We start from the raw sequence: 23744 nt of genomic DNA on the forward strand, positions 1-23744 counted from the left end.
CGCAAAGCTGCGCAAAGAGAGTCTGGAGGTTTCAGTACTGTGATCGGGCCGAAAACCTGAGTGAAAAGGCTCCAAGAGATTGATAGTAGATGGTCCTGGACTTGAGGGACTACAATACATCTCGTAGCTTGGAGATAAACGGAAGGTTTGACTTTGGTCGGTAGTTTTTTAGAACATGGGGATCAAGACCAGGTTTTGGAGTATTGGAGTGACTGAGGCGGTTTTGAGAGAGGAGAGTCCTTAACTAAGGCGGTTGGTAGGTTGAAGGTTGAGTGGTTTCCCAACAGTGGAGAATAAGGTTCTTGGATTAATTCCATCACAGTGTTGGAATTCTAGGCGGATTTGGCAGAATTAAGAGCAGGTTTGTAGCTTATGGTGGCATCTAAGTCCAGATGAAGCTGTCTTTTTGTGGAGGCACGCCAGGCGGCGGCTGGAAGTCAAGGCGAGTCCTCTATTGTGTCTTCTTCCCTGCAGGCAGTTCCAGGGCCACACGGACGGAGCCAGCTGCATCGACATCTCCAATGATGGCACCAAGCTGTGGACGGGAGGACTGGACAACACGGTCCGCTGCTGGGACCTTCGAGAGGGGCGCCAGCTGCAGCAGCATGACTTCACCTCACAGGTACACTTCTAAACCCTCCAGGGTTAAAGTTTGCGTTAGGGGTTGGGTTATGTCCAGGGTTAGGATTTGGGTTGAGGTTAGTTTTAGAGTTTGGTGCAGGGTTAGGGTTCAGGTTGGGTGTACTCCAGGATACAGGTTGGAGTGATGTGTAGGATTTAGGTTTAGAATTTGGGTTGCAGTCAGGGTCAGAGTTTGCTCCATGATTAGCGTTTGAGTTGGGCTTTGACGTAGGTGTTAGAGTTCAGTCTACATTTAGGGTTTTGTGTGGTTTTTTCCTTCTCTGGCCACCCCCAGTTTTGGCTACTTGGGGAATTGCCCCATGGTTGCATATGGTTCAAAGGCCACACATTTGAAGGTTTGCCCTCCATCTGATCCAGATCTTTTCTCTGGATTACTGTTTGGATTCTGGTTTGGGTTTTGTCCAGCGTTATGGCTGGGACTTGGCTCTAAGTTAAGGCCGGGGTTTGCTCCAGGGTTGGAGTTACTAGGTGTAGGTTTAGGCGTAGGGTATAGACCAGGGTTGGGTATGTTTTTTCCTTCTCTGGCAACCCCCAGTTTTGGCTACTTGGGGAATTGCCCCATGGTTGCATATGGTTCAAAGGCCACACATTTGAAGGTTTGCCCTCCATCTGATCCAGATCTTTTCTCTGGATTACTGTTTGGGTTTTGTCCAGCGTTATGGCTGGGACTTGGCTCTAAGTTAAGGCCGGGGTTTGCTCCAGGGTTGGAGTTACTCGGTGTAGGTTTAGGCGTAGGGTATAGACCAGGGTTGGGTATGTTTTTTCCTTCTCTGGCAACCCTCAGTTTTGGCTACTTGGGGAATTGCCCCATGGTTGCATATGGTTCAAAGGCCACACATTTGAAGGTTTGCCCTCCATCTGATCCAGATCTTTTCTCTGGATTACTGTTTGGATTCTGGTTTGGGTTTTGTCCAGCGTTATGGCTGGGACTTGGCTCTAAGTTAAGGCCGGGGTTTGCTCCAGGGTTGGAGTTACTAGGTGTAGGTTTAGGCGTAGGGTATAGACCAGGGTTGGGTATGTTTTTTTTTCCTCTGGCAACCCACAGTCTAGGCTACTTGGGGTTGGCTTTTCCTCCAGGGTTAGGGCCTGGGTTATGCTTTAGGGTTATGGTTAATGTTGTAATATTTTTCCTGATCCAGAACTTTGATCTGGATTACTGTTTGGTCGTGGGAATGGAGAACAGCAACATGGAAGTCCTGCATATCTCCTGACAAGTGCTCCAGGGTTAGCGTTAGGGTTTGGATTGATGTTTGGGTTTTGTCCAGCGTCAAGTTTGGTGAAGGTTTGCGTTAGTGTTGGGGTTTAGAGTTTGGACTAAGGTTAGGGTTTGCTCCAGGGTAAGGGCTGGGCTTTAGGGTCCTGGTTAAGGGTCAGGACGATGGTAATGTTGAAATATTTTGCCTCCATCCTGTCCAGATCTTCTCTCTGGGATACTGTCCCACCGGCGAGTGGTTGGCTGTGGGAATGGAGAGCAGCAACGTGGAAGTCCTGCACGTCTCCAAGCCTGACAAGTACCAGCTGCACCTTCACGAGAGCTGTGTTCTCTCTCTCAAGTTTGCATACTGTGGTAAGCACCTTTTCCACCACTGAAATGTCTGATTTTCTCGTTTCCTTGAACACAGCATGAGTTTGAGTCTTATCAATGGGCACGTGTGCACCCCCTGCAGGTAAATGGTTTGTAAGTACGGGCAAAGACAACCTGCTGAACGCATGGCGGACACCTTACGGCTCCAGCATATTTCAGGTAACCTTGACAACCATCACCTCCAGGACGACGGGACCTTGTCTCTAAGAAGTGTGTGTGTTCAGTCTAAGGAGTCGTCGTCGGTGCTGAGCTGCGACATTTCGCCGGATGACCAGTTCATCGTGACGGGCTCAGGAGACAAGAAGGCGACGGTGTATGAAGTCATCTACTGAAGGGACCACTTTAAAAGTAGTGGGCGGGGCTCAGGCCCCTCCCCGCCGCATGAGTGACTGTACAGCGCGTCGTCGTCATGGTGGCGGTTTTGGAAACAAGACGCTCAAGTCAACTACTTTGTTTTGTTTGTGAAAGAATGAGGAGAAAGAGGAGAGTAACGCTGGTTAGTGGGTAGCTGTGCAACTGTGGGATTCCTCCAAAGATTGTTCTTTTGCTTTTTTTAACAAAATAAAACCTCTGTAGTGGACAAGAAATTAGCAAAAAAACATATTTTTTTAGTATTTTTTATTTGTTTTTCTGGACCGTAAGGAGGTGGGACGAGGACAGGTTCAAGCTGGATCCGAGACTCTTGACGGTCTTGGCTTGGGTCTCGACAAGTTCTGCTCTATTCCAGCTGGAGTTTTTTTTTGAGCTTCAGTCGAGCAGCAACATGATTGTATCATCTCCATCACACTGAAGCGTTGACTTTGCTGGCTTTTTTTTTTTTTTTTACTTTCCAAGAGCAAAGCTGGAACGGAATGCGACGTATTCCAGCAAGAATCCTGTTGATTTGCTGCTTTCTTGTTTTTCTATCGTCTTTGTTAGACCACGTGGGCGCACTGCTTTCACAAGCGCTTTGTCAACCTTGCTTCTACAGTACATGGATGTGTAAATAAAATTCTCTAAAGGCACAAAGCTTCTATTTTTGGTCTCTTTTAGGTGTTTCCTGGTGACATGGGCACACCAGTGATGCGCGGCTTGATGCTTCCGATCCCAACTTTTCATACAAATGGATTCTCCATACTTCAGTCATTGGAGGTAACGTTTGTTGACCGATCGTACATGGAAGCGTGTGGATTGTGAATAGATTTTTCATTCTTCTAATTTACCTCTGTTTTTGTTGGTGTTTCTGTTTTTTTTTTTTTTTTTTTATCTGTTTTTATGTTTTTTATGTGTTCAAAATAACTTCAAGTTCTCAACCAATTTGGATGAAATTTTCAGTCATTGTAAAAAAAAAAAAAAAGGGGTTATGGAAGAACAGATGAAATATTGATGGTGATCCAATATTCAAAAGTCAAAATTCTGCCCAAATTCACCCTTTCCCCTAAAAAAAAAAAAAAGTTCCCCGCTACTAATGCCACATTACTTAACCCATTCGGTCAAAATTCTCAACTCATTCAGGCGCAATAATGGTAGTTGTTAGCATGCTAATGTTAGCATTGCTAGGATAATGTCAGCATAGCATTTTAACCCTTTTTCATAACTATGGAGCTATAAATACCTATATATATATATGGAGCTTTAGCCCATTTTCATAGCTATACAAATGTAAAAACACTTAACACTATCATATGTCATCAGGTATTAGCATGCTAACATGAGCATTGTAACCTTTTCATCCATTTATCGACATTTCTCAGACCCTTCCGCAGTCGAAATTCTCAACTCATTCGAGACATTTAAACTTCCTCGGTACATTGTGCCATCATGCTAGAGTTAGCATACTAGCAATACTTGCATGTTAACATTAGCATAGTAGCATTTTTATCCGTTTTCATAGTTAATTGTAAAGACTTGCTGCAATCATGCTAGGTGTTAGCATGCTAATGTTGGCATTGTTAGCATGATATTGTCAGCATAGCGATATTTTAACCCATTTTCATTGCTATACAAATGTATAAACACTATCATATGTCATCAGGTATTAGCATGCTAACATGAGCATTGTAACCTTTTCATCCATTTATCGACATTTCTCAGACCCTTCCGCAGTCGAAATTCTCAACTCATTCGAGACATTTAAACTTCCTCGGTACATTGTGCCATCATGCTAGAGTTAGCATACTAGCAATACTTGCATGTTAACATTAGCATAGTAGCATTTTTATCCATTTTCATAGTTAGACACTAATTGTAAAGACTTGCTGCAATCATGCTAGGTGTTAGCATGCTAATGTTGGCATTGCTAGCATGATATTGTCAGCATAGCGGTATTTTAACTCATTTTCATAGCTATACAAATGTATAAACACTTAACACTATCATATGTCATCAGGTATTAGCATGCTAACATGAGCATTGTAACCTTTTCATCCATTTATCCACATTTCTCAGCCCATTCAGACCCTTCCACAGTCGAAATTCTCAACTCATTCGAGACATTTAAACTTCCTCGGTACATTGTGCCATCATGCTAGAGTTAGCATACTAGCAATACTTGCATGTTAACATTAGCATAGTAGCATTTTTATCCATTTTCATAGTTAGACACTAATTGTAAAGACTTGCTGCAATCATGCTAGGTGTTAGCATGCTAATGTTGGCATTGCTAGCATGATATTGTCAACATAGCGGTATTTTAACCCATTTTCATAGCTATACAAATGTATAAATACTTAACACTATCATATGTCATCAGGTATTAGCATGCTAACATAAGCATAGTAACCTTTTCATACATTTTACATTTATCCACATTTCTCAGCCGATTCAGACCCTTCCACATTCAAAATTCTTGACATGTCCTGGGTTTTCCTACCAGTTAGACTGGGGAGACTTTTCCTTGTTTATTCCAACTCTTAATATTTTGACTTTATTCTTATAAAATGACTGCTGATTTCACCCCCCACCCACCCCAAAACAATAACTTTTACATGCAAGAAATGCAGCAAAGAATGAGCACAAGTTAGGTTTATTTTCCACACACAGTATTTTTACAGCACATGGGAAGGGGGGGGGGGGCAGTGCAGTGGGCGACAGGGCTTCCTCGGCCTTTGAAAGGAAAAAGGAAACACGAGCATTCCCAAGCGGGACCCTTTGATGGCGACGGACTCACAAGAATTTAGTAGGAAATCACACAAAAACCTAGAATGAACCTCAGGAACTCAACTTGGAATTTGGAGTGACAACGTCAGCTCTTTTTTGTCCTGGCTGCTCAGTACAATGTTTGTACAATTCCATTGTCAAGTGCTTAAATTCTTCTTACACTTGCACGACCTTCAAAAAAAAACGCGACACGTGACAATCAGACTTTTATGACAGGGTGCCTAACTTCTTTTTGCACTTAAAGGGCTCTGCCAACAGGGTGTGGCCAGCGCATTTTGCAATTTTCCCAAGCGCAGCGCAGCGCACCCACGCCTCCATCTTTCCCACCGGCGCAAGTGGCAAAGAGGGAGGACAGAGTGCATGAGAGGGTTTAACACAGCCGAGTGTCATCTTAACCAATCAAATGAAGGCCTCTCATTACCTTTAAATGCGCCCGCCATTAGAGGCCACCATTAGCATCAGGCTAATCCATGCTAATCCAATGTGATGGGACAATGAATACAAAAATGTCCATGCTGGTTCGGACGCTTACATTAAATAGTTGCTGTCATTGTTCATTCCACTGAAATCTGAACAATGCACCCTGAAAAACCTGCCTGGGGGGGTTTGGTGACGTGTGTACACTGAGCACGTGTCAGCCAATTTACCATTGCGCAAGGTGCGCTTCGCCTGCGCCAACAATAGACTAGGTCAGAGCTGGCGAGCTTTCAGTGCACTTTTAACGCAATGTCTTGTCACAACATTGTCGCTGCACTAAGCAGAAAATGTGGACACCTCCCATGGTGCGCCGAGATGGCGCATCTTGGCGCACCAGTGTACCAATTTGGCTCAGCCAAAAAAAAAACCAAGCTTTCCTACCAAGTCAATTGATGTATATCAAAAATTTCTTAGGGAAGAAAAAAAACTAAATTTTTGGTCATAATTTCAATCTCATAATGAGGATTTTATAAGTGACAGTTGAAAGCGGTCATCCTATCAGGTTGATATGGTATATATATATAGTTTCATTATTTCTGATGACATCGTCTGTTTTATCGTATAATGTTTTTGTTTTTTTAGTGGACACGCAGTTGAAGAGGGCTGTCCTATCAGGTCATTACGGTATCAACACAGCGGTACCTCAGTTTTTGCCCTTCATCCCTGCAGTGATCCCATAGCCTGAGCAATAAGGAGCGTAGAGGTGACTATAGGGCTGTTATTTCATATCAATAGAGCTCTAATCAATTTAAAATCTGGAGTTAGAAAGTGATAAACAGGGTTTTTGCGCTTTTATTAACATTGACTGGCGTATCATAGAAATTCATTGACCAGGTCCAGGTCCATGAGGTGCTGTATTTTCATGTAGTAGAAACAGTACATCAGCTTTTGTTAAAAATCCTACTAGATTGTCGTGAAGTGAAGCTCAGGATGAAAAAGCGAAAATGGAAAGCACAACAAAGCAAGAAAGTGTTGATGCTGTACTGTACACCCCCGCCCCTAGCCCCTTCCAACCATCACCAAGGACTCAAAGTCCTCTTTTTAGATTTTTTACACCTTGCTTGTTTTTGCGGCAGCGCGGCAGGCAACCTTGAATACATAAAAGGTACGTTAGACAGGCGGGCCTTTTAAAGCGAAAGAAAAGCGTGTTAGTCATGAAGCACAGATGTACACTTGTCAATCAATAGAAAATAGTATCAAAGAAATACTGACTGGGATCACACCAGCAGGCTAATGATGCCAAGAAAAACACACACAGCCACAAGTTGCATAACATTTCATGTTGTGGTGCGTTCGGGTGTGTGTGGCCGGCCTCAGTCTGGCAGCCTTTAATGAGCGCGTGTGCCGTGTTGCGGCTGTCAGGAGAACAATCCGGAGGAATGAAGAGGCCCGTGTGATGTCCTTGTGTGTCCTGGGAGACGCTTCAGCTCATTAGACGCCGCCTTTTGTCACAAGCAAATAAAAGAGATATTAAGTAAGGATGCTGTGCTCACTCTTTAATTAGTGTGTGTTTTTTCTCAATGACCTGCAGGGGAGTGGGTGGTTTCTAGCCTGGTGGCGTGCACCTTGGTGTGTGCTGCCCCCCACTCCCCCGGCTCGTGACACCTTCTCGGCATCATCCTCATTAAAGCCTCCTCTGTCTGCCTAATGAATCGATTGTGTGCTATCAGCGCTCCTGGCTGGCTCGCCATCAGCAGCGCTCCACGCCTCCCCACCCTGCTACCAGCCACCCCCCACTTCCAGCTGAGCTCTTAAGCAGGAAAGAACCCTAATTAGCAAACCCACCCTCCCAATTTCATTGACATTCTACCCGCACACACGCTCCTCCGCTATCTTTAGGCTGCGTGAGTGAAGAAGGTGTGACGTGTGAGGGTCGAGAGGACGGAGCTGCTGATGCGGTCGTCAAGGCAACTGGCTGCCCTCTCCACCCTTCTGGTATAAAAATCAAAAGAAAAGCATCCCGGAGTCGCCGCACTGTCTCTTCCCGTCCAGAGGCTCTCAGTACACCACCTCGTACACCGTGGCCTTCTTGTCCCCGGAACCCGTCACAATGTACTTGTCGTCCGGAGAGACGTCACAGCTCAGCACCGACGACGACTCCTTGGACTGTCGGGCAGTGATACACATGTCGGATAAAAAGACATGAATCATCACTTATTATACAACACACACACACACACTCTGGAGGCAACACAAGTGTGATGCTCTGCATGACCTCCAGCTGAGTATGTGTGATGCCGGGACCTCAGCATCACAATCAATACTTCCTGCTAACACAAACTTCCAAGGATGCAGGTTACAAAGTACCAGCACATGTTTACACGTGTTACCATGGTAATAGCAATGGTTTAATTTCATTTGAACATGCATCAGATTACAATTGAATGCATCCCATAATCAGTTCCCAGTTCTACATGTCCAAAAGGAGTAGGAAGAAGCAAAGCTTATTAAATCCTACCCCTCCATCTGGTACTTTTACAATCGCTAACTCTTACATTTGTTCACTTCCTGCTTTCCTATTTTTTTTTTTTTTTTGTCACCATACAATGAGCATCCAATGCCATAATGGGTACCATAGTAAGTGTCAATATAGTGATATATATAGCACATCATGACTGGTTCAAGACTCTTCATCCTTGTATTTAGCAAATGTATTTTATTTATAAATTTATTTTATTAATTTTTTTAAATTTGCCTTTATTTTTTTCATTTTTTTAAATTTTTTTATTTTTTTTAATTTATTTTTTATTTTTTTAATTTTTAAAGTTTTTTAATTTTTTTTTTATTTTTTTGTCACATACCAAAGTACTCGGTGATATGAGCATCCAATGCCATAATGGGTACCATAGTAAGTGTCAATATAGTGATATATATAAATTTTTTTAAATTTGCCTTTATTTTTTTCATTTTTTACATTTTTAAATTTTTTAAATTTTTTTAATTTTATTTTTATTTTTATTTTTTTAATTTTTAAATGTTTTTTAATTTTTTAATTTTTTTTTTAATTTTTTGTCACATACCAAAGTACTCGGTGATATGAGCATCCAATGCCATAATGGGTAAGTGTAAGTAGTAAGTGTCAATATAGTGATATATATAGCACATCATGACTGGTTCAAGACTCTTCATCCTTGTATTTAGCAAATTTATTTTATTTATAAATTTATTTTGTTAATTTTTTTAAATTTGCCTTTATTTTTTTCATTTTTTACATTTTTAAATTTTTTAAATTTTTTTAATTTTATTTTTATTTTTATTTTTTTAATTTTTAAATGTTTTTTAATTTTTTAAATTTTTTTTTAATTTTTTGTCACATACCAAAGTACTCGGTGATATGAGCATCCAATGCCATAATGGGTACCATAGTAGGTGTCAATATAGTGATATTTATAGCACATCATGACTGGTTCAAGACTCTTCATCCTTGTATTTAGCAAATTTATTTTATTTATAAATTTATTTTATTATTTTTTTCATTTTTTTACATTTTTAAAATTTTTAATTTATTTTTTTTATTTTTAATTTTTTTTTTTATTTTTTTTTTTATTTTTGTCACGTACCAAAGTACTCGGTGATATGAGCATCCAATGCCATAATGGGTACCATAGTAAGTGTCAATATAGTGATATATATAGCACATCATGACTGGTTCAAGACTCTTCATCCTTGTATTTAGCAAATTTATTTTATTTATAAATTTATTTTATTATTTTTTTCATTTTTTTACATTTTTAAAATTTTTAATTTATTTATTTATTTATTTTTTTTATTTTTAAATTTTTTTTTATTTTTTTTTAAATTTTTGTCACATACCAAAGTACTCTGTGATATGATCATCCAATGCCATAATGGGTACCATAGTAAGTATCAATATAGTGATATATATAGCACATCATGACTGGTTCAAGACTCTTCATCCTTGTATTTAGCAAACATCAACTGCTTGTATTGTTTCTTGAATTGCCTCATCGTTGTGCATTGTTTGATTCCCTTACTCAATCCATTCCATAGTTTGATTCCACATACTGAAATGCTATGGCTAGCATAACGTAGTCCTAGCATAGAAGTGTTTCAAATGTAGTTCTTCCCTGAGATCATATTTCTCCTCTCTTGTAGAGAAGTATTAGTTGACATTTTTAGCTAATTGCTTATTTTTAGCCTTATGCATTATTTTAGCTGTTTGAAGATGAACTATATCAGCAAGTTGAAGTATTTGTCATTTTAGAAATAAGGAGTTAGTATGTTCTCTGTAGGCGGCATTATGAATTATCCTTACTGGCCTTTTTTGCAGTACATTTTAATACATATAGTTATTACCCCATATTTCCACACAGTAAGGCCATAGATAAATATACTATTTTTTTTACAAAGTATTAAGTACATTATTTAAAATATGTAATAGTTATGATGTATTTTGTACTTTTATATGACTACATGTAGTATATAAGCATTTATTACTTCTGACCTTTGTCAGTTTGTATTCAAAACAATTTAAAGAAATGTGGGAAATGGAATATGGAAAAATGATCACTTTTGCGGGTGATCCTGATCAGCATCTGGATTCAGGTTTTTTTTTTAAAAGAGTCTTTGACACGGGACCATTTTTATCATTTGTGCATATACTCCAAACAAAATTCTCCAGAGGTGCTTCTCTAATTATTATTCATATACAGCAGTATTATTTAATAGTATTTATCAGTGATGCTCCTCAATACCAATATGATACTTATAACAATATAATAGTAATAGTAATAGTAATATCTAATGTTGATGTAAGTGTACTTGGTGCACCCCTGGAGGTAAGAAGGACAGGAAGAAATGAGGATTGGATGGATGAGTCCTCATGAAATATCATGACATGACTACTACCAGGAGAACCAGAGGATAGGGGGGAGGAGCCACCTGCTGTGGCCCAGCAAGGTGCACTGTATTCGGGCACACGCTCCAAGCAGCCGGTGTGACCAGCTCTGAGAAAGTTTTCACACTTTTCAAACGCGGGTTTTAGGATGGCGTTAGTTGACTAAGTGCTGCTGCGTTCGTGTTCGCTGCCAGCACAAATTGGAACTGATCCTTTATAAACTTTGGGATGTTTTGTCTTTCAGCCAAACAAGACGCCTACGGAGTTGGTGGAAGAATGGGGCACGGAGGCAAACGTTATCAATACGCAATACGCACGAAAAAGGAAGGTACACAAGACGCTCACCTGGAAAATACTTGCTCCATACGGGGTCCTCCAGGCATTCAACAGGTTGTCTTTTCCTGTGCTCACAAACCATTTGCCTGGAAAAAAAACACACACCTCTGCTTTAACACACTAGGACAGAAATGTGTGTGTATGTGTGTGTGTGCGTACCACAGTATGCAAACTTGAGAGAGAGAACACAGCTCTCGTGAAGGTGCAGCTGGTACTTGTCAGGCTTGGAGACGTGCAGGACTTCCACGTTGCTGCTCTCCATTCCCACAGCCAACCACTCGCCGGTGGGACAGTATCCCAGAGAGAAGATCTGGACAGGATGGAGAGAAAATATTTCAACATTACCATCGTCCTGACCCTAAAGCCCAGCCCTTACCCTGGAGCAAACCCTAACCTTAGTCCAAACTCTAAACCCCAACACTAACGCAAACTCGACGCTGGACAAAACCCAAACCTCAATCCAAACCCTAACCCTGGAGCACTTGTCAGGAGATATGCAGGACTTCCATGTTGCTGTTCTCCATTCCCACGGCCAAACAGTAATCCAGAGAAAAGATCTGGATCACAACCCTAAAGCCAGACTAGCCGAGACTGTGGATTGCCGGAGGAAAAAAAAACAACCCCAACCCTAAAACTACACCTAACTCCAACCCTGGAGCAAACCCCGGCCTTAACTCCGAGCCAAGTCCCAGCCATAACGCTGGACAAAACCCAAACCAGAATCCAAATTACAACCTTGGACCAAACCCCAACACAAACCCTAACCTTGGAGAAAACCCTAACCCCAACCCAAACCTTTCATTCGTCCAATATCTGCAGTACGCTCCACTTAATACACTCTCCACCACACTTCCTCCCTCCATTGTTCTCCTTCTCCCATGATGGCCTCCTTTCATCATCCTTATCTCCTTTCCTCCCTTATCCCTCATTTCCTGACATCTTCTCCATTTCACCTTTTCTTGTCATATCTCCACACGCCGCCTCTTTATCTTCTACTCTTTCACACATTTCTTCTGTGTGTGTGTGTGTGTGTGTGTGTGTGTGTGTGTGTGTATGGTTTAAGCGGCTTTCCCTTTTTTCTTCCGCAAAGCCGTCTGAACGAAGTCTTGCTAACAAACCAGGAGCAGATGGCTCCAGAGGTGGCGATGGTGGCTTTATGATGCAATGAGGTCGCAAAGGATCATGGGTGTTCATTCCTCTAATTTTGGAAGAAATACACTTAAATACACCCTCACAGTATCACGCTTCCATTATCCCTCCCTCGCTATATCACAGTTTCCCCAAGTTCATTCATTAGCAAAGGAGTACTAGTTAAATTAACAATTATTATCCCAAAAAAATACATATATGCATATTTACTCAAACTGTACTTATTCTTGGTCTAAATGAAGCATGTTCAAGGATAAAAATGGCTAAATGCTAAACAAAAAAACAGTGGAAGTATGCATCTAAGTTATCATATTTATATCTAATATGCCTCATTTACTCAGAGTACATCTACTATATTGGCTAAATCAAATGCAAATGTAACTGTAGGGGTGTTATTTCATGTGTAGAGGGCTCGTAAAAAGCATATTCAGATTATAAACAGTTTTTCTATGACATATCCATGCAAATATTCAGTCTATTGATATTGAATCATACTTTCAGAAATTCCTTTATCAAGGTCGGGTCTGGAACCAATGAAGAAGATTTGTATTTGAAGGCAACTAAGGCACCGGTTCTCAATTATCTGCCAAAGCATGATGCAGTGAAAATGAAAGTGAAAGTGAAATGTATTATATCATGTAGTATTATGAATTAAAAATGTAGAAATGCTGACCAACGTTGGCCACATGCTTGGTGTAGGCTGTTATATAATACATCATGACGGATAAAAATGGTATATTTGAATATATGAAAGCAGTGTTGCTTTTGTCAGCCATTTGAATGCTTATTGTTTTAGTCGTTTTATATATGATGGGTTTGGTCTTGATTTAGTCAACAAAAACTAACGTACGTATGTATGAGTTTGTCTAGTTTTAGCTCAATATATGTATTATAATAACTAATAACTATTGGAAATTAAATGAGGGAAAACACAAAGACTCCCTGTATACAAAGTACAAGACAATTTGTCAGTGTCCTAACTGTCTTTGTCAAAGGAATCAAACAAATCGGTTGTCTGTGTAGCAAACTGGAGTGGGTTCAGTGGGAGGCGTGGCTGGAAAAATTAAACTGACTGTTTGGGTAGTAAGGAGGAAGCCAAGGAAACATTGCAGGAACAGGTGCACAGTCTGGAAGATCTAGAAAGCTTTCTGTGTCGCTGCTTTGTAGGAGGCCACAACTCAATACAGATGTCCGAAAAATTAGTATAAAGAATGGTGACCCCTAACCCAAAACTAAGCTAAACCCTAACTTCAACCCCAACCCAAAAACCAATACTAATCTAAATCCTAATTTCAACCCCTAACCCAAAACTAAACTAAACCCTAACTTCATCCCCTAACCCAAAACTAAGCTAAACCCTAACTTCAACCCCTAACCCAAAACCAAAACTAAGCTAAACCCTAACTTCATCCCCAACCCAAAACTAATCTAAACCCTAACTTCAACCCCTAACCCAAAACCAAAACTAAGCTAAACCCTAACTTCAACCCCAACCCAAAAACCAATACTAATCTAAACCCTAATTTCAACCCCTAACCCAAAACTAAACTAAACCCTAATTTCATCCCCTAACCCAAAACTAAGCTAAACCATAACTTCAACCCCTAACCCAAAACCAAAACTAAACTAAACCCTAACTTCATCCCCAACCCAAAACTAAGCTAAACCCTAACTTCAACCCCAACCCAAAAACCAATACTAATCTAAACCCTAATTTCAACCCCTAACCCAAAACTAATCTAAACCCTAACTTCAACCCCTAACCCAAAACCAAAACTAAACTAAACCCTAACTTCATCCCCTAACCCAAAACTAAGCTAAACCCTAACTTCAACCCCTAACCCAAAACCAAAACTAAACTAAACCCTAACTTCATCCCCAACCCAAAACTAATCTAAACCCTAACTTCAACCCCTAACCCAAAACCAAAACTAAACTAAACCCTAACTTCATCCCCTAACCCAAAACTAAGCTAAACCCTAACTTCAACCCCTAACCCAAAACCAAAACTAAACTAAACCCTAACTTCATCCCCAACCCAAAACTAATCTAAACCCTAACTTCAACCCCTAACCCAAAACCAAAACTAATCTAAACCCTAACTTCAACCCCAAAACCAAAACTAAAATCAAAGCCAAACACCAAACCCTAACCCCAACCCAAAAATCAATCCCTGGACCAAACCCAAACCCTAACCAAATGAGTTCAATGTCCACGGTTGGTGTTGTGTGAAGTCCGCCTAGCAACAAGGGTTTCTAAGTGTACCTGTGAGGTGAAGTCATGCTGCTGCAGCTGGCGCCCCTCTCGAAGGTCCCAGCAGCGGACCGTGTTGTCCAGTCCTCCCGTCCACAGCTTGGTGCCATCATTGGAGATGTCGATGCAGCTGGCTCCGTCCGTGTGGCCCTGGAACTGCCTGCAGGGAAGAAGACACGCATACGTCAGCGTTTCAACTTCAAAACTTCAGTCAGTTTTGTCCTTAGCTTGCGAGACAAAATAGATTTGGAACCTTCAATCTACCATATGTGGCCTCTCCTGCCCTCATCCCGCCCACTCCTTACTCACTTCCTCTCCTGAGCACAACATCCCTCACTTTGAATTCCTCTTATTGTCCAATCTTGCCAAGTCTGCTTCTGTCAGTCTAGATCCCCGATGGACCGTTCCTACGCCTCCTCGAACCAACCCAACATCGCTTCCTAAAATATTCCCACACCCTGCAGCTGTCCTTTTCTTCAGCTCCTCGCTCTCGCCTTACCGAGGCAACACATCAAACGGCGGACTCGTACCTGACCAGGATCTGGTTGTTTCGTACCTGACCAGAGTCTGGTTGTCTCGTACCTGACCAAGGTCTGGTTGTCTCGTACCTGACCGGGTTCCGGTTGTCTGTTAACTGACCAGGGTCTGGTTGTTGTCTGGTACCTGACCAGATTCCGGTTGTCTGGTAACTGACCAGGGTCTGGTTGTTGTCTGGTACCTGACCAGATTCCGGTTGTCTGGTAACTGACCAGGGTCTGGTTGTCTCGTACCTGACCAGAGTCTGGTTGTTGTCTCGTACCTGACCAGGGTCTGGTTGTCTGGTAACTGACCAGGGTCTGGTTGTTGTCTGGTACCTGACCGGGTTCCGGTTGTCTCGTACCTGACCAGGGTCTGGTTGTCTCGTACCTGACCAGACTCTGGTTGTCTCGTACCTGACCAGACTCTGGTTGTCTCGTACCTGACCAGGGTCTGGTTGTTGTCTGGTACCTGACCGGGTTCCGGTTGTCTGGTAACTGACCAGGGTCTGGTTGTCTCGTACCTGACCAGAGTCTGGTTGTTGTCTCGTACCTGACCAGGGTCTGGTTGTCTCGTACCTGACCAGACTCTGGTTGTCTGGTAACTGACCAGGGTCTGGTTGTTGTCTGGTACCTGACCGGGTTCCGGTTGTCTGGTAACTGACCAGGGTCTGGTTGTCGTCTGGAACCTGAACAGGGTCTGGTTGTCGTCTGGAACCTGAACAGGGTCTGGTTGTCGTCTGGTACCCGAACAGGGTCTGGTTGGGTTTATCCTGACCTGGGTCTGACTGTGTCTATAGTTGGGGTCTAGTTGTGTCTAAAACACTGGCCGGGGCTGGTTGTTATCTGGTACCTGAACAGGGTCTGGTTGTTGTCTGGTAACTGACCAGGGTCTGGTTGTCTCGTACCTGACCAGAGTCTGGTTGTTGTCTCGTACCTGACCAGGGTCTGGTTGTCTGGTAACTGACCAGGGTCTGGTTGTTGTCTGGTACCTGACCGGGTTCCGGTTGTCTCGTACCTGACCAGAGTCTGGTTGTTGTCTGGTACCTGACCAGATTCCGGTTGTCTGGTAACTGACCAGGGTCTGGTTGTCTCGTACCTGACCAGAGTCTGGTTGTTGTCTGGTACCTGACCAGGTTCCGGTTGTCTGGTAACTGACCAAGGTCTGGTTGTCTCGTACCTTACCAGGGTCTGGTTGTTTGGTACCTGACCAGGGTCTGGTTGTCTGGTACCTGACCGGGTTCTGGTTGTTGTCTGATACCTGACCAGGGTCTGGTTGTCTGGTACCTGACCGGGTTCTGGTTGTTGTCTGATACCTGACCAGGGTCTGGTTGTCTGGTACCTGACCGGGTTCTGGTTGTTGTCTGATACCTGACCAGGGTCTGGTTGTCTGGTACCTGACCGGGTTCTGGTTGTTCTGATACCTGACCAGGGTCTGGTTGTGTTTAACCTGACCTGGGTCTGACTGTGTCTATGGTTGGGGTCTGGTTGTGTCTAAAATGCTGACCAGGGTCTGGTTGTTGTCTCATACCTGACCAGGGTCTGGTTGTGCAGGTCCCAGACCACGATGTTGCCGTCGCTGCAGCAGGAGAAGCAGACCTTGTTGTCGGGCGAGATGGCCAGAGCGTAGCAGGCCGGAGCCGACGACGTCAGCTCCGCCTTGATGCGAGGGGTGGGCGTGGCTAAATCCCAGATGGACAGCGTGCTGGCCTCGCCGCCCACGATCAAGGTCCGCCCATCAGGAAGGATCTTACAGGAGCGGATGTAGTTGTCCCTGTTCTGATTGGACATGAGGGACAAAGAGCAGTTAAGATTTGGTGGAATGTCGACATCAGCGGTTGTCGACATAATCTATTGCTTGCACATTGACTTGTCACTTTCTCAGCCATTTTGCCTTTTAAAGGCTGTGGTCTTCTACTTTTGAGCAGCTGGTGAGTGCACGGAGTAGCTCCACTGTACTTGATCACTCTTCTAAGAACATTAACATGCAATACAAGTGCAAAGTGTGAAGAAGAAGAGGAGGTACCAGACAGTCCAGCTGGGCCATAGGAGTCTTGCTGCCGGGCTGGCTGATGTCCCACACCTTGACGCAGCCTTTGCCGCCCGTGTAGACGTGGCGGGTGGAGGCGCTGATGGTGACGGCGCACACCACCTCGCCGTGGCTCAGACTGTGGATCTGCCGAGCGTGGCGAGGGATGCCCGGGCCCAGCAGGGCGTCGGGGGGGAAGGGCACCGGCTGCATCTGGCCGTCTGCGCTCACGTGGAACGAGTACGCCCTGCATGGTACGACACAGCCCAGACGTCGATCATCATCGTTACATTTTGAAATGACATATTTGTATTATTGTTTAACATTTACAAAAACTATTCAACAAAATGTAAATAACTAAAATCGATATATTACTTATTATACTTATTAATATTATTCTATCAACCCACTGTTGTACATGTTAAATTCTATTTCATTCATTCATTCATTTTCTACCGCTTTTTCCTCACGAGGGTCGCAGAGGGTGCTGGAGCCTATCCCAGCTGTCTTGGGGCGACAGGCGGGGTACACCCTGGACTGGTGGCCAGCCAATCACAGGGCACATATAGACAAACAACCATTCACACTCACATTCATATCTACGGACAATTTGGAGTCGCTAATTAACCTAGCATGTTTTTGGAATGTGGGAGGAAACCGGAGCACCCGGAGAAAACCCACGCATGCACGGGGAGAACATGCAAACTCCACACAGAGATGGCCGAGGGGGGAATTGAACCCTGGTCTCCTAGCTGTGAGGTAATCTTCAGACGTAGTTTTGTAAATCCAAAAGAGAGACCATGAACAAAAACTCACGGTTTGCCACCAGAGGAACCCGGCAGAGAGGACGACAGGCCCGAGGCCCTCAGGTGAGAACGAGAGTCGTAAGCCACCTGGTGGGCGTGGGAGACACAAACACTGAATTTATGATCCATAAAGACCATTCTTCACCATTCTTTACAAATCCATGGTCGTCCCTCAACACATCGCTGGTCAGATTTCACAGTATTTCAAACATATTAAAAATCATGCTGCTTCCTGTACAACAAATATGCATTTGTAAATTTTATGTATCTCATGCCAAATAAAGCATTGTCAAGGCAAAAGAAAGTAAAATACCAATACAAGGAAGAAGACGCATTCAACTTGCGAATGTAGTATTCTACATTGGCCACTAGGTGTCCGTAATTGTTCAGTGTGCCTGAAAAACAATGATCTGTTTTTTCTCATTACATCGACAATATTGTGTAATATAAATGTAAATGTGACTACATAGATAGATTGAAGAGAAATCAATTATTTTTAGTTTATTTTTTATTTTATACTGTATTCAAAAGTATAAACTTACATAGACAGTGGATTTGTTTTAGGTGTTAGCATGTTTCCATTGCTAGTATGCACTAGCACGCTAGCATTTTAGCCATTTTTTAAAGTATTATCTTATATTGACGGGCCACATATAAGTGGCATAGAAGACAGATGGATCTTATATTGACACTTACTGTTATCGTGCTAGGTGTTAACCCAGTTAGTATGCTAACTACAGCGTTTCAGCCTGGCGTCAGCATGTCAGGGGGCAGGTGTTAGCATGCTAGCTACACGTTTGAGTCTGGCAACATCGAGTGCGGCATTTTAGTTTGACGTCAGCATTTCCAGAATTCACACACAATTTTGCATTTTGAAATTACATTCACGTCACGTCACTATATACTTCATAAACAAGGAGCGTCTAATAATATTAAAAAAAATAATTTGTACATTGTATATATGTTTTCCATGCCATAACTACTAAAATATTCCATTCATAAGGAAGTCTACTTATCACGGTCGGGTCTTGAACCAATTAACCTCAATCAAGAAGGAATTACCGTATGTCAAAATGAAAAGAAAGAAAACATACAAGGGGGGGGTGTCCAAATGTAAAAGCAAATAAAGTTTTTTTTAGTCTTTGTTATAAATGAATGAATAAAAAAAGTGACACCGCCCCCATCCACAGAATGTGGCCCTCGGTGGAAAAACACCCAATGACAGACGGGCCAGTCAGAAAGTGATGCGGTCATGACGTACCATGGGACTTCGGGTGTAGGCGCTGGCTGCTGCGCTGATTTGGGGCGAGAGAGTCAAGGCCCCGCCAAACCCTCCCGGGCTGGCTAGCTCGCCGTTCAGTCCTGCGTGGGACACCACGCCAAAATGAGCCGGGTATGAACCGGGGGGCACAGACATGGGGCTGCGGAGTGCTGGTGGAGGGAGGAAAGAAGTAAGGAAAGAATGAAGGAAGGAAGGAAGGAAAGGAGGAGAGGACATAACAAGAGGGTATGATAAGAATGATGAAGTCTTTTTATTCAACTCTATTTGACCCACTGTGTCCCCTTCACGGCTAACTAGGAAGCGCTATAGGGGTGCGATGCTGCTCATGTTAGATGTCAGTGGGGCACTATAACACACTGACGATGCACGACATTGGGTACGTTGGGTACAGGAGAAGGAGACGAGAAGAGGCTCCTCAGTAACTACTGCAAATTGATGTGCCATAACTCCTCAGTAACTACTCTAAATGGATGTACAGTAAAGTCTCGTTATATCGATATTGTCGGGAGTCGGAAAAAATATCGATATAACCGGACTGTCGATATATCCGATCCTGCGCCGAACTGCATTAAAACTACTCTAAACGGACGCCCCAATGCTCCTCGGTAACCACTCGGTAATCACCGGTAACTACTCAAAACGGATGTGTCATAGCTCACCAGTAACTCTAAATGGATGGGCCGTAGCTCCTCAGTAAGTACTAACTACTCTAAATGGACACATATTAGCTCCCAATAACGACTCTAAATTGATGTACCTGAGCTCAACAGTAACTACTCTAAATAGACATGCTCTGACTCATCAATAACTACTCTAAATGGGAGTGTATTAACTCCCAGTAACTACTCTAAATGGACGTGTATTAGCTCCCTAGTAACTACGTACACAAAATGGATGTGCCATAGCTCCTCAGTAACTACTGTAAATTGATGTGCCATAATGCCTCAGTAACTACTCTAAATGGATGTACAGTAAAGTCTCGTTATATCGATATTGTCGGGAGTCGGAAAAAATATCGATATAACCGGACTGTCGATATATCCGATCCTGCGCCGAACTGCATTAAAAGTGGGCAATAATGCACTCGACATTGTTCTATAGTATTGAAATCAATCTTTGCTTAAGGATTTCAATACCAAAAAAGAACACGGTTATAACCACGGTTGAGCATGACCTGTGAACCAGGAAGTGCGGGAATCGGTGTGTGTGTGCGCTCTGGTGGTGGAAGTGTGAAAAATTGTCAACATTTTTGGAGACACAATCAATGACTAATGTTATAATACGTAACAAATAAAAATACTGTATCATAAAAAATATCTTAATAACAGAATTAATATGTCATTTTTCACTGTTGATCATTTGAATTGTCATTTCTGACAAGTATTTTCTCAAACCCAATTTGCGCTGTCTAACATTTGCAGCATTTCCCGAAATGCTGGCTTTTCAACTGTGTTAACAAGCAGCATTTCTTTTGCCATGACTTTCTGTGAACGCACACCTTTTTGCACTGTTCCGTTTGTATTTACATTACCCACCAAACGTCTCAGCGATGACCGTCAGGATTTATTTATTTTTCACAAGACAGGATAAATCTTACATTTTCATCTCGCAATATCTTGTGGCACGACATCTTGTGACTTCCCTGCTTTGTAAACATGTGTTTTAACACCCCTAAAGTCACCTTAACATTCCTATTATTTTTGTTTACAACACATTGCTCAACTCTCGTTTATGGTGGCTAATTGGTTCCAGACCTGACCGTGATATACTATTCAATGTTAATAAATGGAATATTTTCCGAGTTAGAGCATAGAAACCCTGTTTAGGGCTTTCTCGTAGGGGTGTCAGGAGACAAGATTTTAAGGTTAACTTTTGCTTTATTTTGATGGTCAAGATATGGCTCAAATCTGTACGGTCAGATGCCCAATGCTCCCTTTAAAAACAGCAGAGATAGGTGTTAAGGTAAAGTCATGTAAGCTAATGTCTGAATGTTTTGTGTCATGACAAGTGACCACAATACTACATGTCCCTGCTATTCCAATGTGTTTGGACTAATACCAGACCCTAGTCTGTACATCTGAAGTAGTGTTCCAGGTAAATCTGCATTCTTCTCCTCTTGGATTACACAGCCTGCTCCCTGACTACGTCTACTCTGCTGCGATTGGTCCGGAGTCCGGGTCGGCTACGTTTTTACTTGAACCGAGTTAGAAGCTAATGAAGTAAGGAATATGGGAAAAGGTTGGGGAGATGAGGAACTACCAGCCAACTACTGCTGACTGGTAACGATGGTGCCAGGATTTTACCATCAAAAGGTAAACAAACGGATGAAAGAAATCTCACCGAGCGGGTCCGCCGCGGACGCCGCTTTGCTGACCAGACGTAGGCAGGAAGTGCTGGGACCCGGCCCTCCAGGAGCTCCTGGGGTAAGTGCCTCACGGTGGGATGGGGATGGGGTGCTGGACTTTGACATCGGCGACTGGGACTTGTCCATCTGTAGACATCCAACAATAACAACATAGAAAAACAATAAAAACAGCTCACACAGACAAGAGGGCCATAAAATCTTGAGGGCACTGAATGATAATAACTGAATGAACCACACAACAAATGAAGATCAAGTGGATAATCAACATATTGCCATGTGCATGCGTCTGTTTTCCTCATCTCTCGCCTCCCACCAGGCAGGAAGATGGTTCACTGTGTGCATTTCTGTTCCATAGAACATCGGCATGAACGGCATGAGCCCTTTTGTCAGTCATGCAGTCTCTGATAACATTTTACAATAAGGTAAACAAAATGACAGTAGCTACTTGGGAACTGACCTACTTAACCCTAACCGCTACTCACTACATCTGGATTAGCTCCTCAGTAACTACTCTAAATGGATGGGCCGTAGCTCCTCAGTAAGTACTCTAAATGGACATGCCTTAGCTCGTCATTAACTACTCTAAATGGACATACATAGCTCCCCAGTAACTACTCTAAATGAACGTGCCTTAGCTCCCCAGTAACTACTCTAAATGAATGTGCCTTGGCTCCTCAGTAACTACTTTAAATGGATGTACTTAAGGTCATCATGAACGAGAGCCTTAGCTCACCAGTAACTACTCTAAATGGATGCCCCAATTCTCCTCGGTAACCACTCTAAACTGACATATCTTAGCTCACCAGTAACTACTCAAAACGGATGTGTCATAGCTCACCAGTAACTACTCTAAATGGATGGGCCGCAGCTCCTCAGTAAGTACTCTAAATGGACGTGCCTTAGCTCATCATTAACTACTCTAAATGGACATACATAGCTCCCCAGTAACTACTCTAAATGAACGTGCCTTAGCTCCCCAGTAACTACTCGAAATGAATGTGCCTTGGCTCCTCAGTAAGTACTTTAAATGGACGTACCTTAGGTCATCATAAACGAGTGCCTTAGCTCATCAGTAACTACTCTAAACGGACGCCCCAATGCTCCTCGGTAACCACTCTAAACTGACATATCTTAGCTCACCAGTAACTACTCAAAACGGATGTGTCATAGCTCACCAGTAACTACTCTAAATGGATGGGCCGCAGCTCCTCAGTAAGTACTCTAAATGGACATGCCTTAGCTCGTCATTAACTACTCAAAACGGATGTGTCATAGCTCATCAGTAACTACTCTAAATGGACACATATTAGCTCCCAATAACGACTCTAAATTGATGTACCTGAGCTCAACAGTAACTACTCTAAATAGACATGCTCTGACTCATCAATAACTACTCTAAATGGGCGTGTATTAACTCCCAGTAACTACTCTAAATGGACGTGTATTAGCTCCCTAGTAACTACGTACACAAAATGGATGTGCCATAGCTCCTCAGTAACTACTGTAAATTGATGTGCCATAACTCCTCAGTAACTACTCTAAATGGATGTACAGTAAAGTCTCGTTATATCGATATTGTCGGGAGTCGGAAAAAATATCGATATAACCGGACTGTCGATATATCCGATCCTGCGCCGAACTGCATTAAAAGTGGGCAATAATACACTCGACATTGTTCTATAGTATTGAAATCAATCTTTGCTTAAGGATTTCAATACCAAAAAAGAACACGGTTATAACCACGGTTGAGCATGACCTGTGAACCAGGAAGTGCGGGAATCGGTGTGTGTGTGTGCTGCGCTCTGGTGGTGGAAGTGTGAAAAATAAAGTTGACTGGAAGCAGCCGTTCGCCGTGTTCTTTTTTGGTATGGAAATCCTTAAGCAAAGATTGATTTAAGCTGCTTTTGTATCGATATAAGCAGACCAAATTGGCTGGCGGGAGATGAAAAGGGCATCGTAGTAACCGGATTATCATAATAACCGGGTATCGTACTAACGGAACTAATTATATCATAAAAGACTAGAAATTTGCCGGGAAATGAAAATAGTATCGTAATAAGCAGTAATTCGTTATAACCGATATCGATATAACGAGACTTTACTGTACCTTAGCTCCTCAGTAACTACTGTACTTTTGTGTATCTTATTGGAAAGTGAGATCCAGTGTCTTTGTCTGGGTGGGTGGAGGCGGGGCTGTGGGCGTACACACAGAATGGGCAAGAGTGTAACGTAGTAGAAATCAGATTGGTAGATGTCATGCTTTTCTCGTCTGGTCTGGTTTTCACTGAGCCAATCTGGTGTCCGGGACA

General features: G+C 42.7%; 2 protein-coding genes across 8 annotated transcripts in view; one reads left to right on the top strand and one right to left on the bottom strand.

The window, feature by feature from the left end:
• Nucleotides 1-3231, top strand: part of tle2a (TLE family member 2, transcriptional corepressor a) — a 54276-nt gene extending 51045 nt beyond the window's left edge. For all 5 annotated transcript variants that reach the window (XM_058074019.2, XM_058074020.2, XM_058074021.2 and 2 more), the window contains exons 17-20: nucleotides 475-622; nucleotides 2059-2209; nucleotides 2310-2386; nucleotides 2452-3231. In XM_058074019.2, coding sequence (XP_057930002.2) covers nucleotides 475-622; nucleotides 2059-2209; nucleotides 2310-2386; nucleotides 2452-2559 — 484 coding nt within the window. In that variant the 3' untranslated portion in view covers nucleotides 2560-3231. The remainder of the gene's footprint in view (nucleotides 1-474; nucleotides 623-2058; nucleotides 2210-2309; nucleotides 2387-2451) is intronic.
• Nucleotides 3232-7317: 4086 nt separating this feature from the next.
• Nucleotides 7318-23744, bottom strand: part of tle2b (TLE family member 2, transcriptional corepressor b) — an 86114-nt gene continuing 69687 nt past the window's right edge. For 2 of the 3 annotated variants that reach the window (XM_078790381.1, XM_078790380.1), the window contains exons 12-20: nucleotides 21411-21561; nucleotides 19050-19219; nucleotides 17799-17875; nucleotides 16980-17229; nucleotides 16485-16732; nucleotides 14451-14598; nucleotides 11196-11346; nucleotides 11046-11122; nucleotides 7318-7948 (exon numbers count right to left, since the gene is read on the bottom strand). In XM_078790381.1, coding sequence (XP_078646507.1) covers nucleotides 7841-7948; nucleotides 11046-11122; nucleotides 11196-11346; nucleotides 14451-14598; nucleotides 16485-16732; nucleotides 16980-17229; nucleotides 17799-17875; nucleotides 19050-19219; nucleotides 21411-21561 — 1380 coding nt within the window. In that variant the 3' untranslated portion in view covers nucleotides 7318-7840. The remainder of the gene's footprint in view (nucleotides 7949-11045; nucleotides 11123-11195; nucleotides 11347-14450; nucleotides 14599-16484; nucleotides 16733-16979; nucleotides 17230-17798; nucleotides 17876-19049; nucleotides 19220-21410; nucleotides 21562-23744) is intronic. The other variant, XM_078790382.1, reaches the window with a different exon arrangement.

This window comes from Doryrhamphus excisus, linkage group LG4, assembly GCF_037039965.1.
Source record: "Doryrhamphus excisus strain RoL-2023G ecotype Guam linkage group LG4, RoL_Dexc_Guam_v1.1, whole genome shotgun sequence".
Classification (NCBI taxonomy): Eukaryota; Metazoa; Chordata; class Actinopteri; order Syngnathiformes; family Syngnathidae; genus Doryrhamphus; species Doryrhamphus excisus.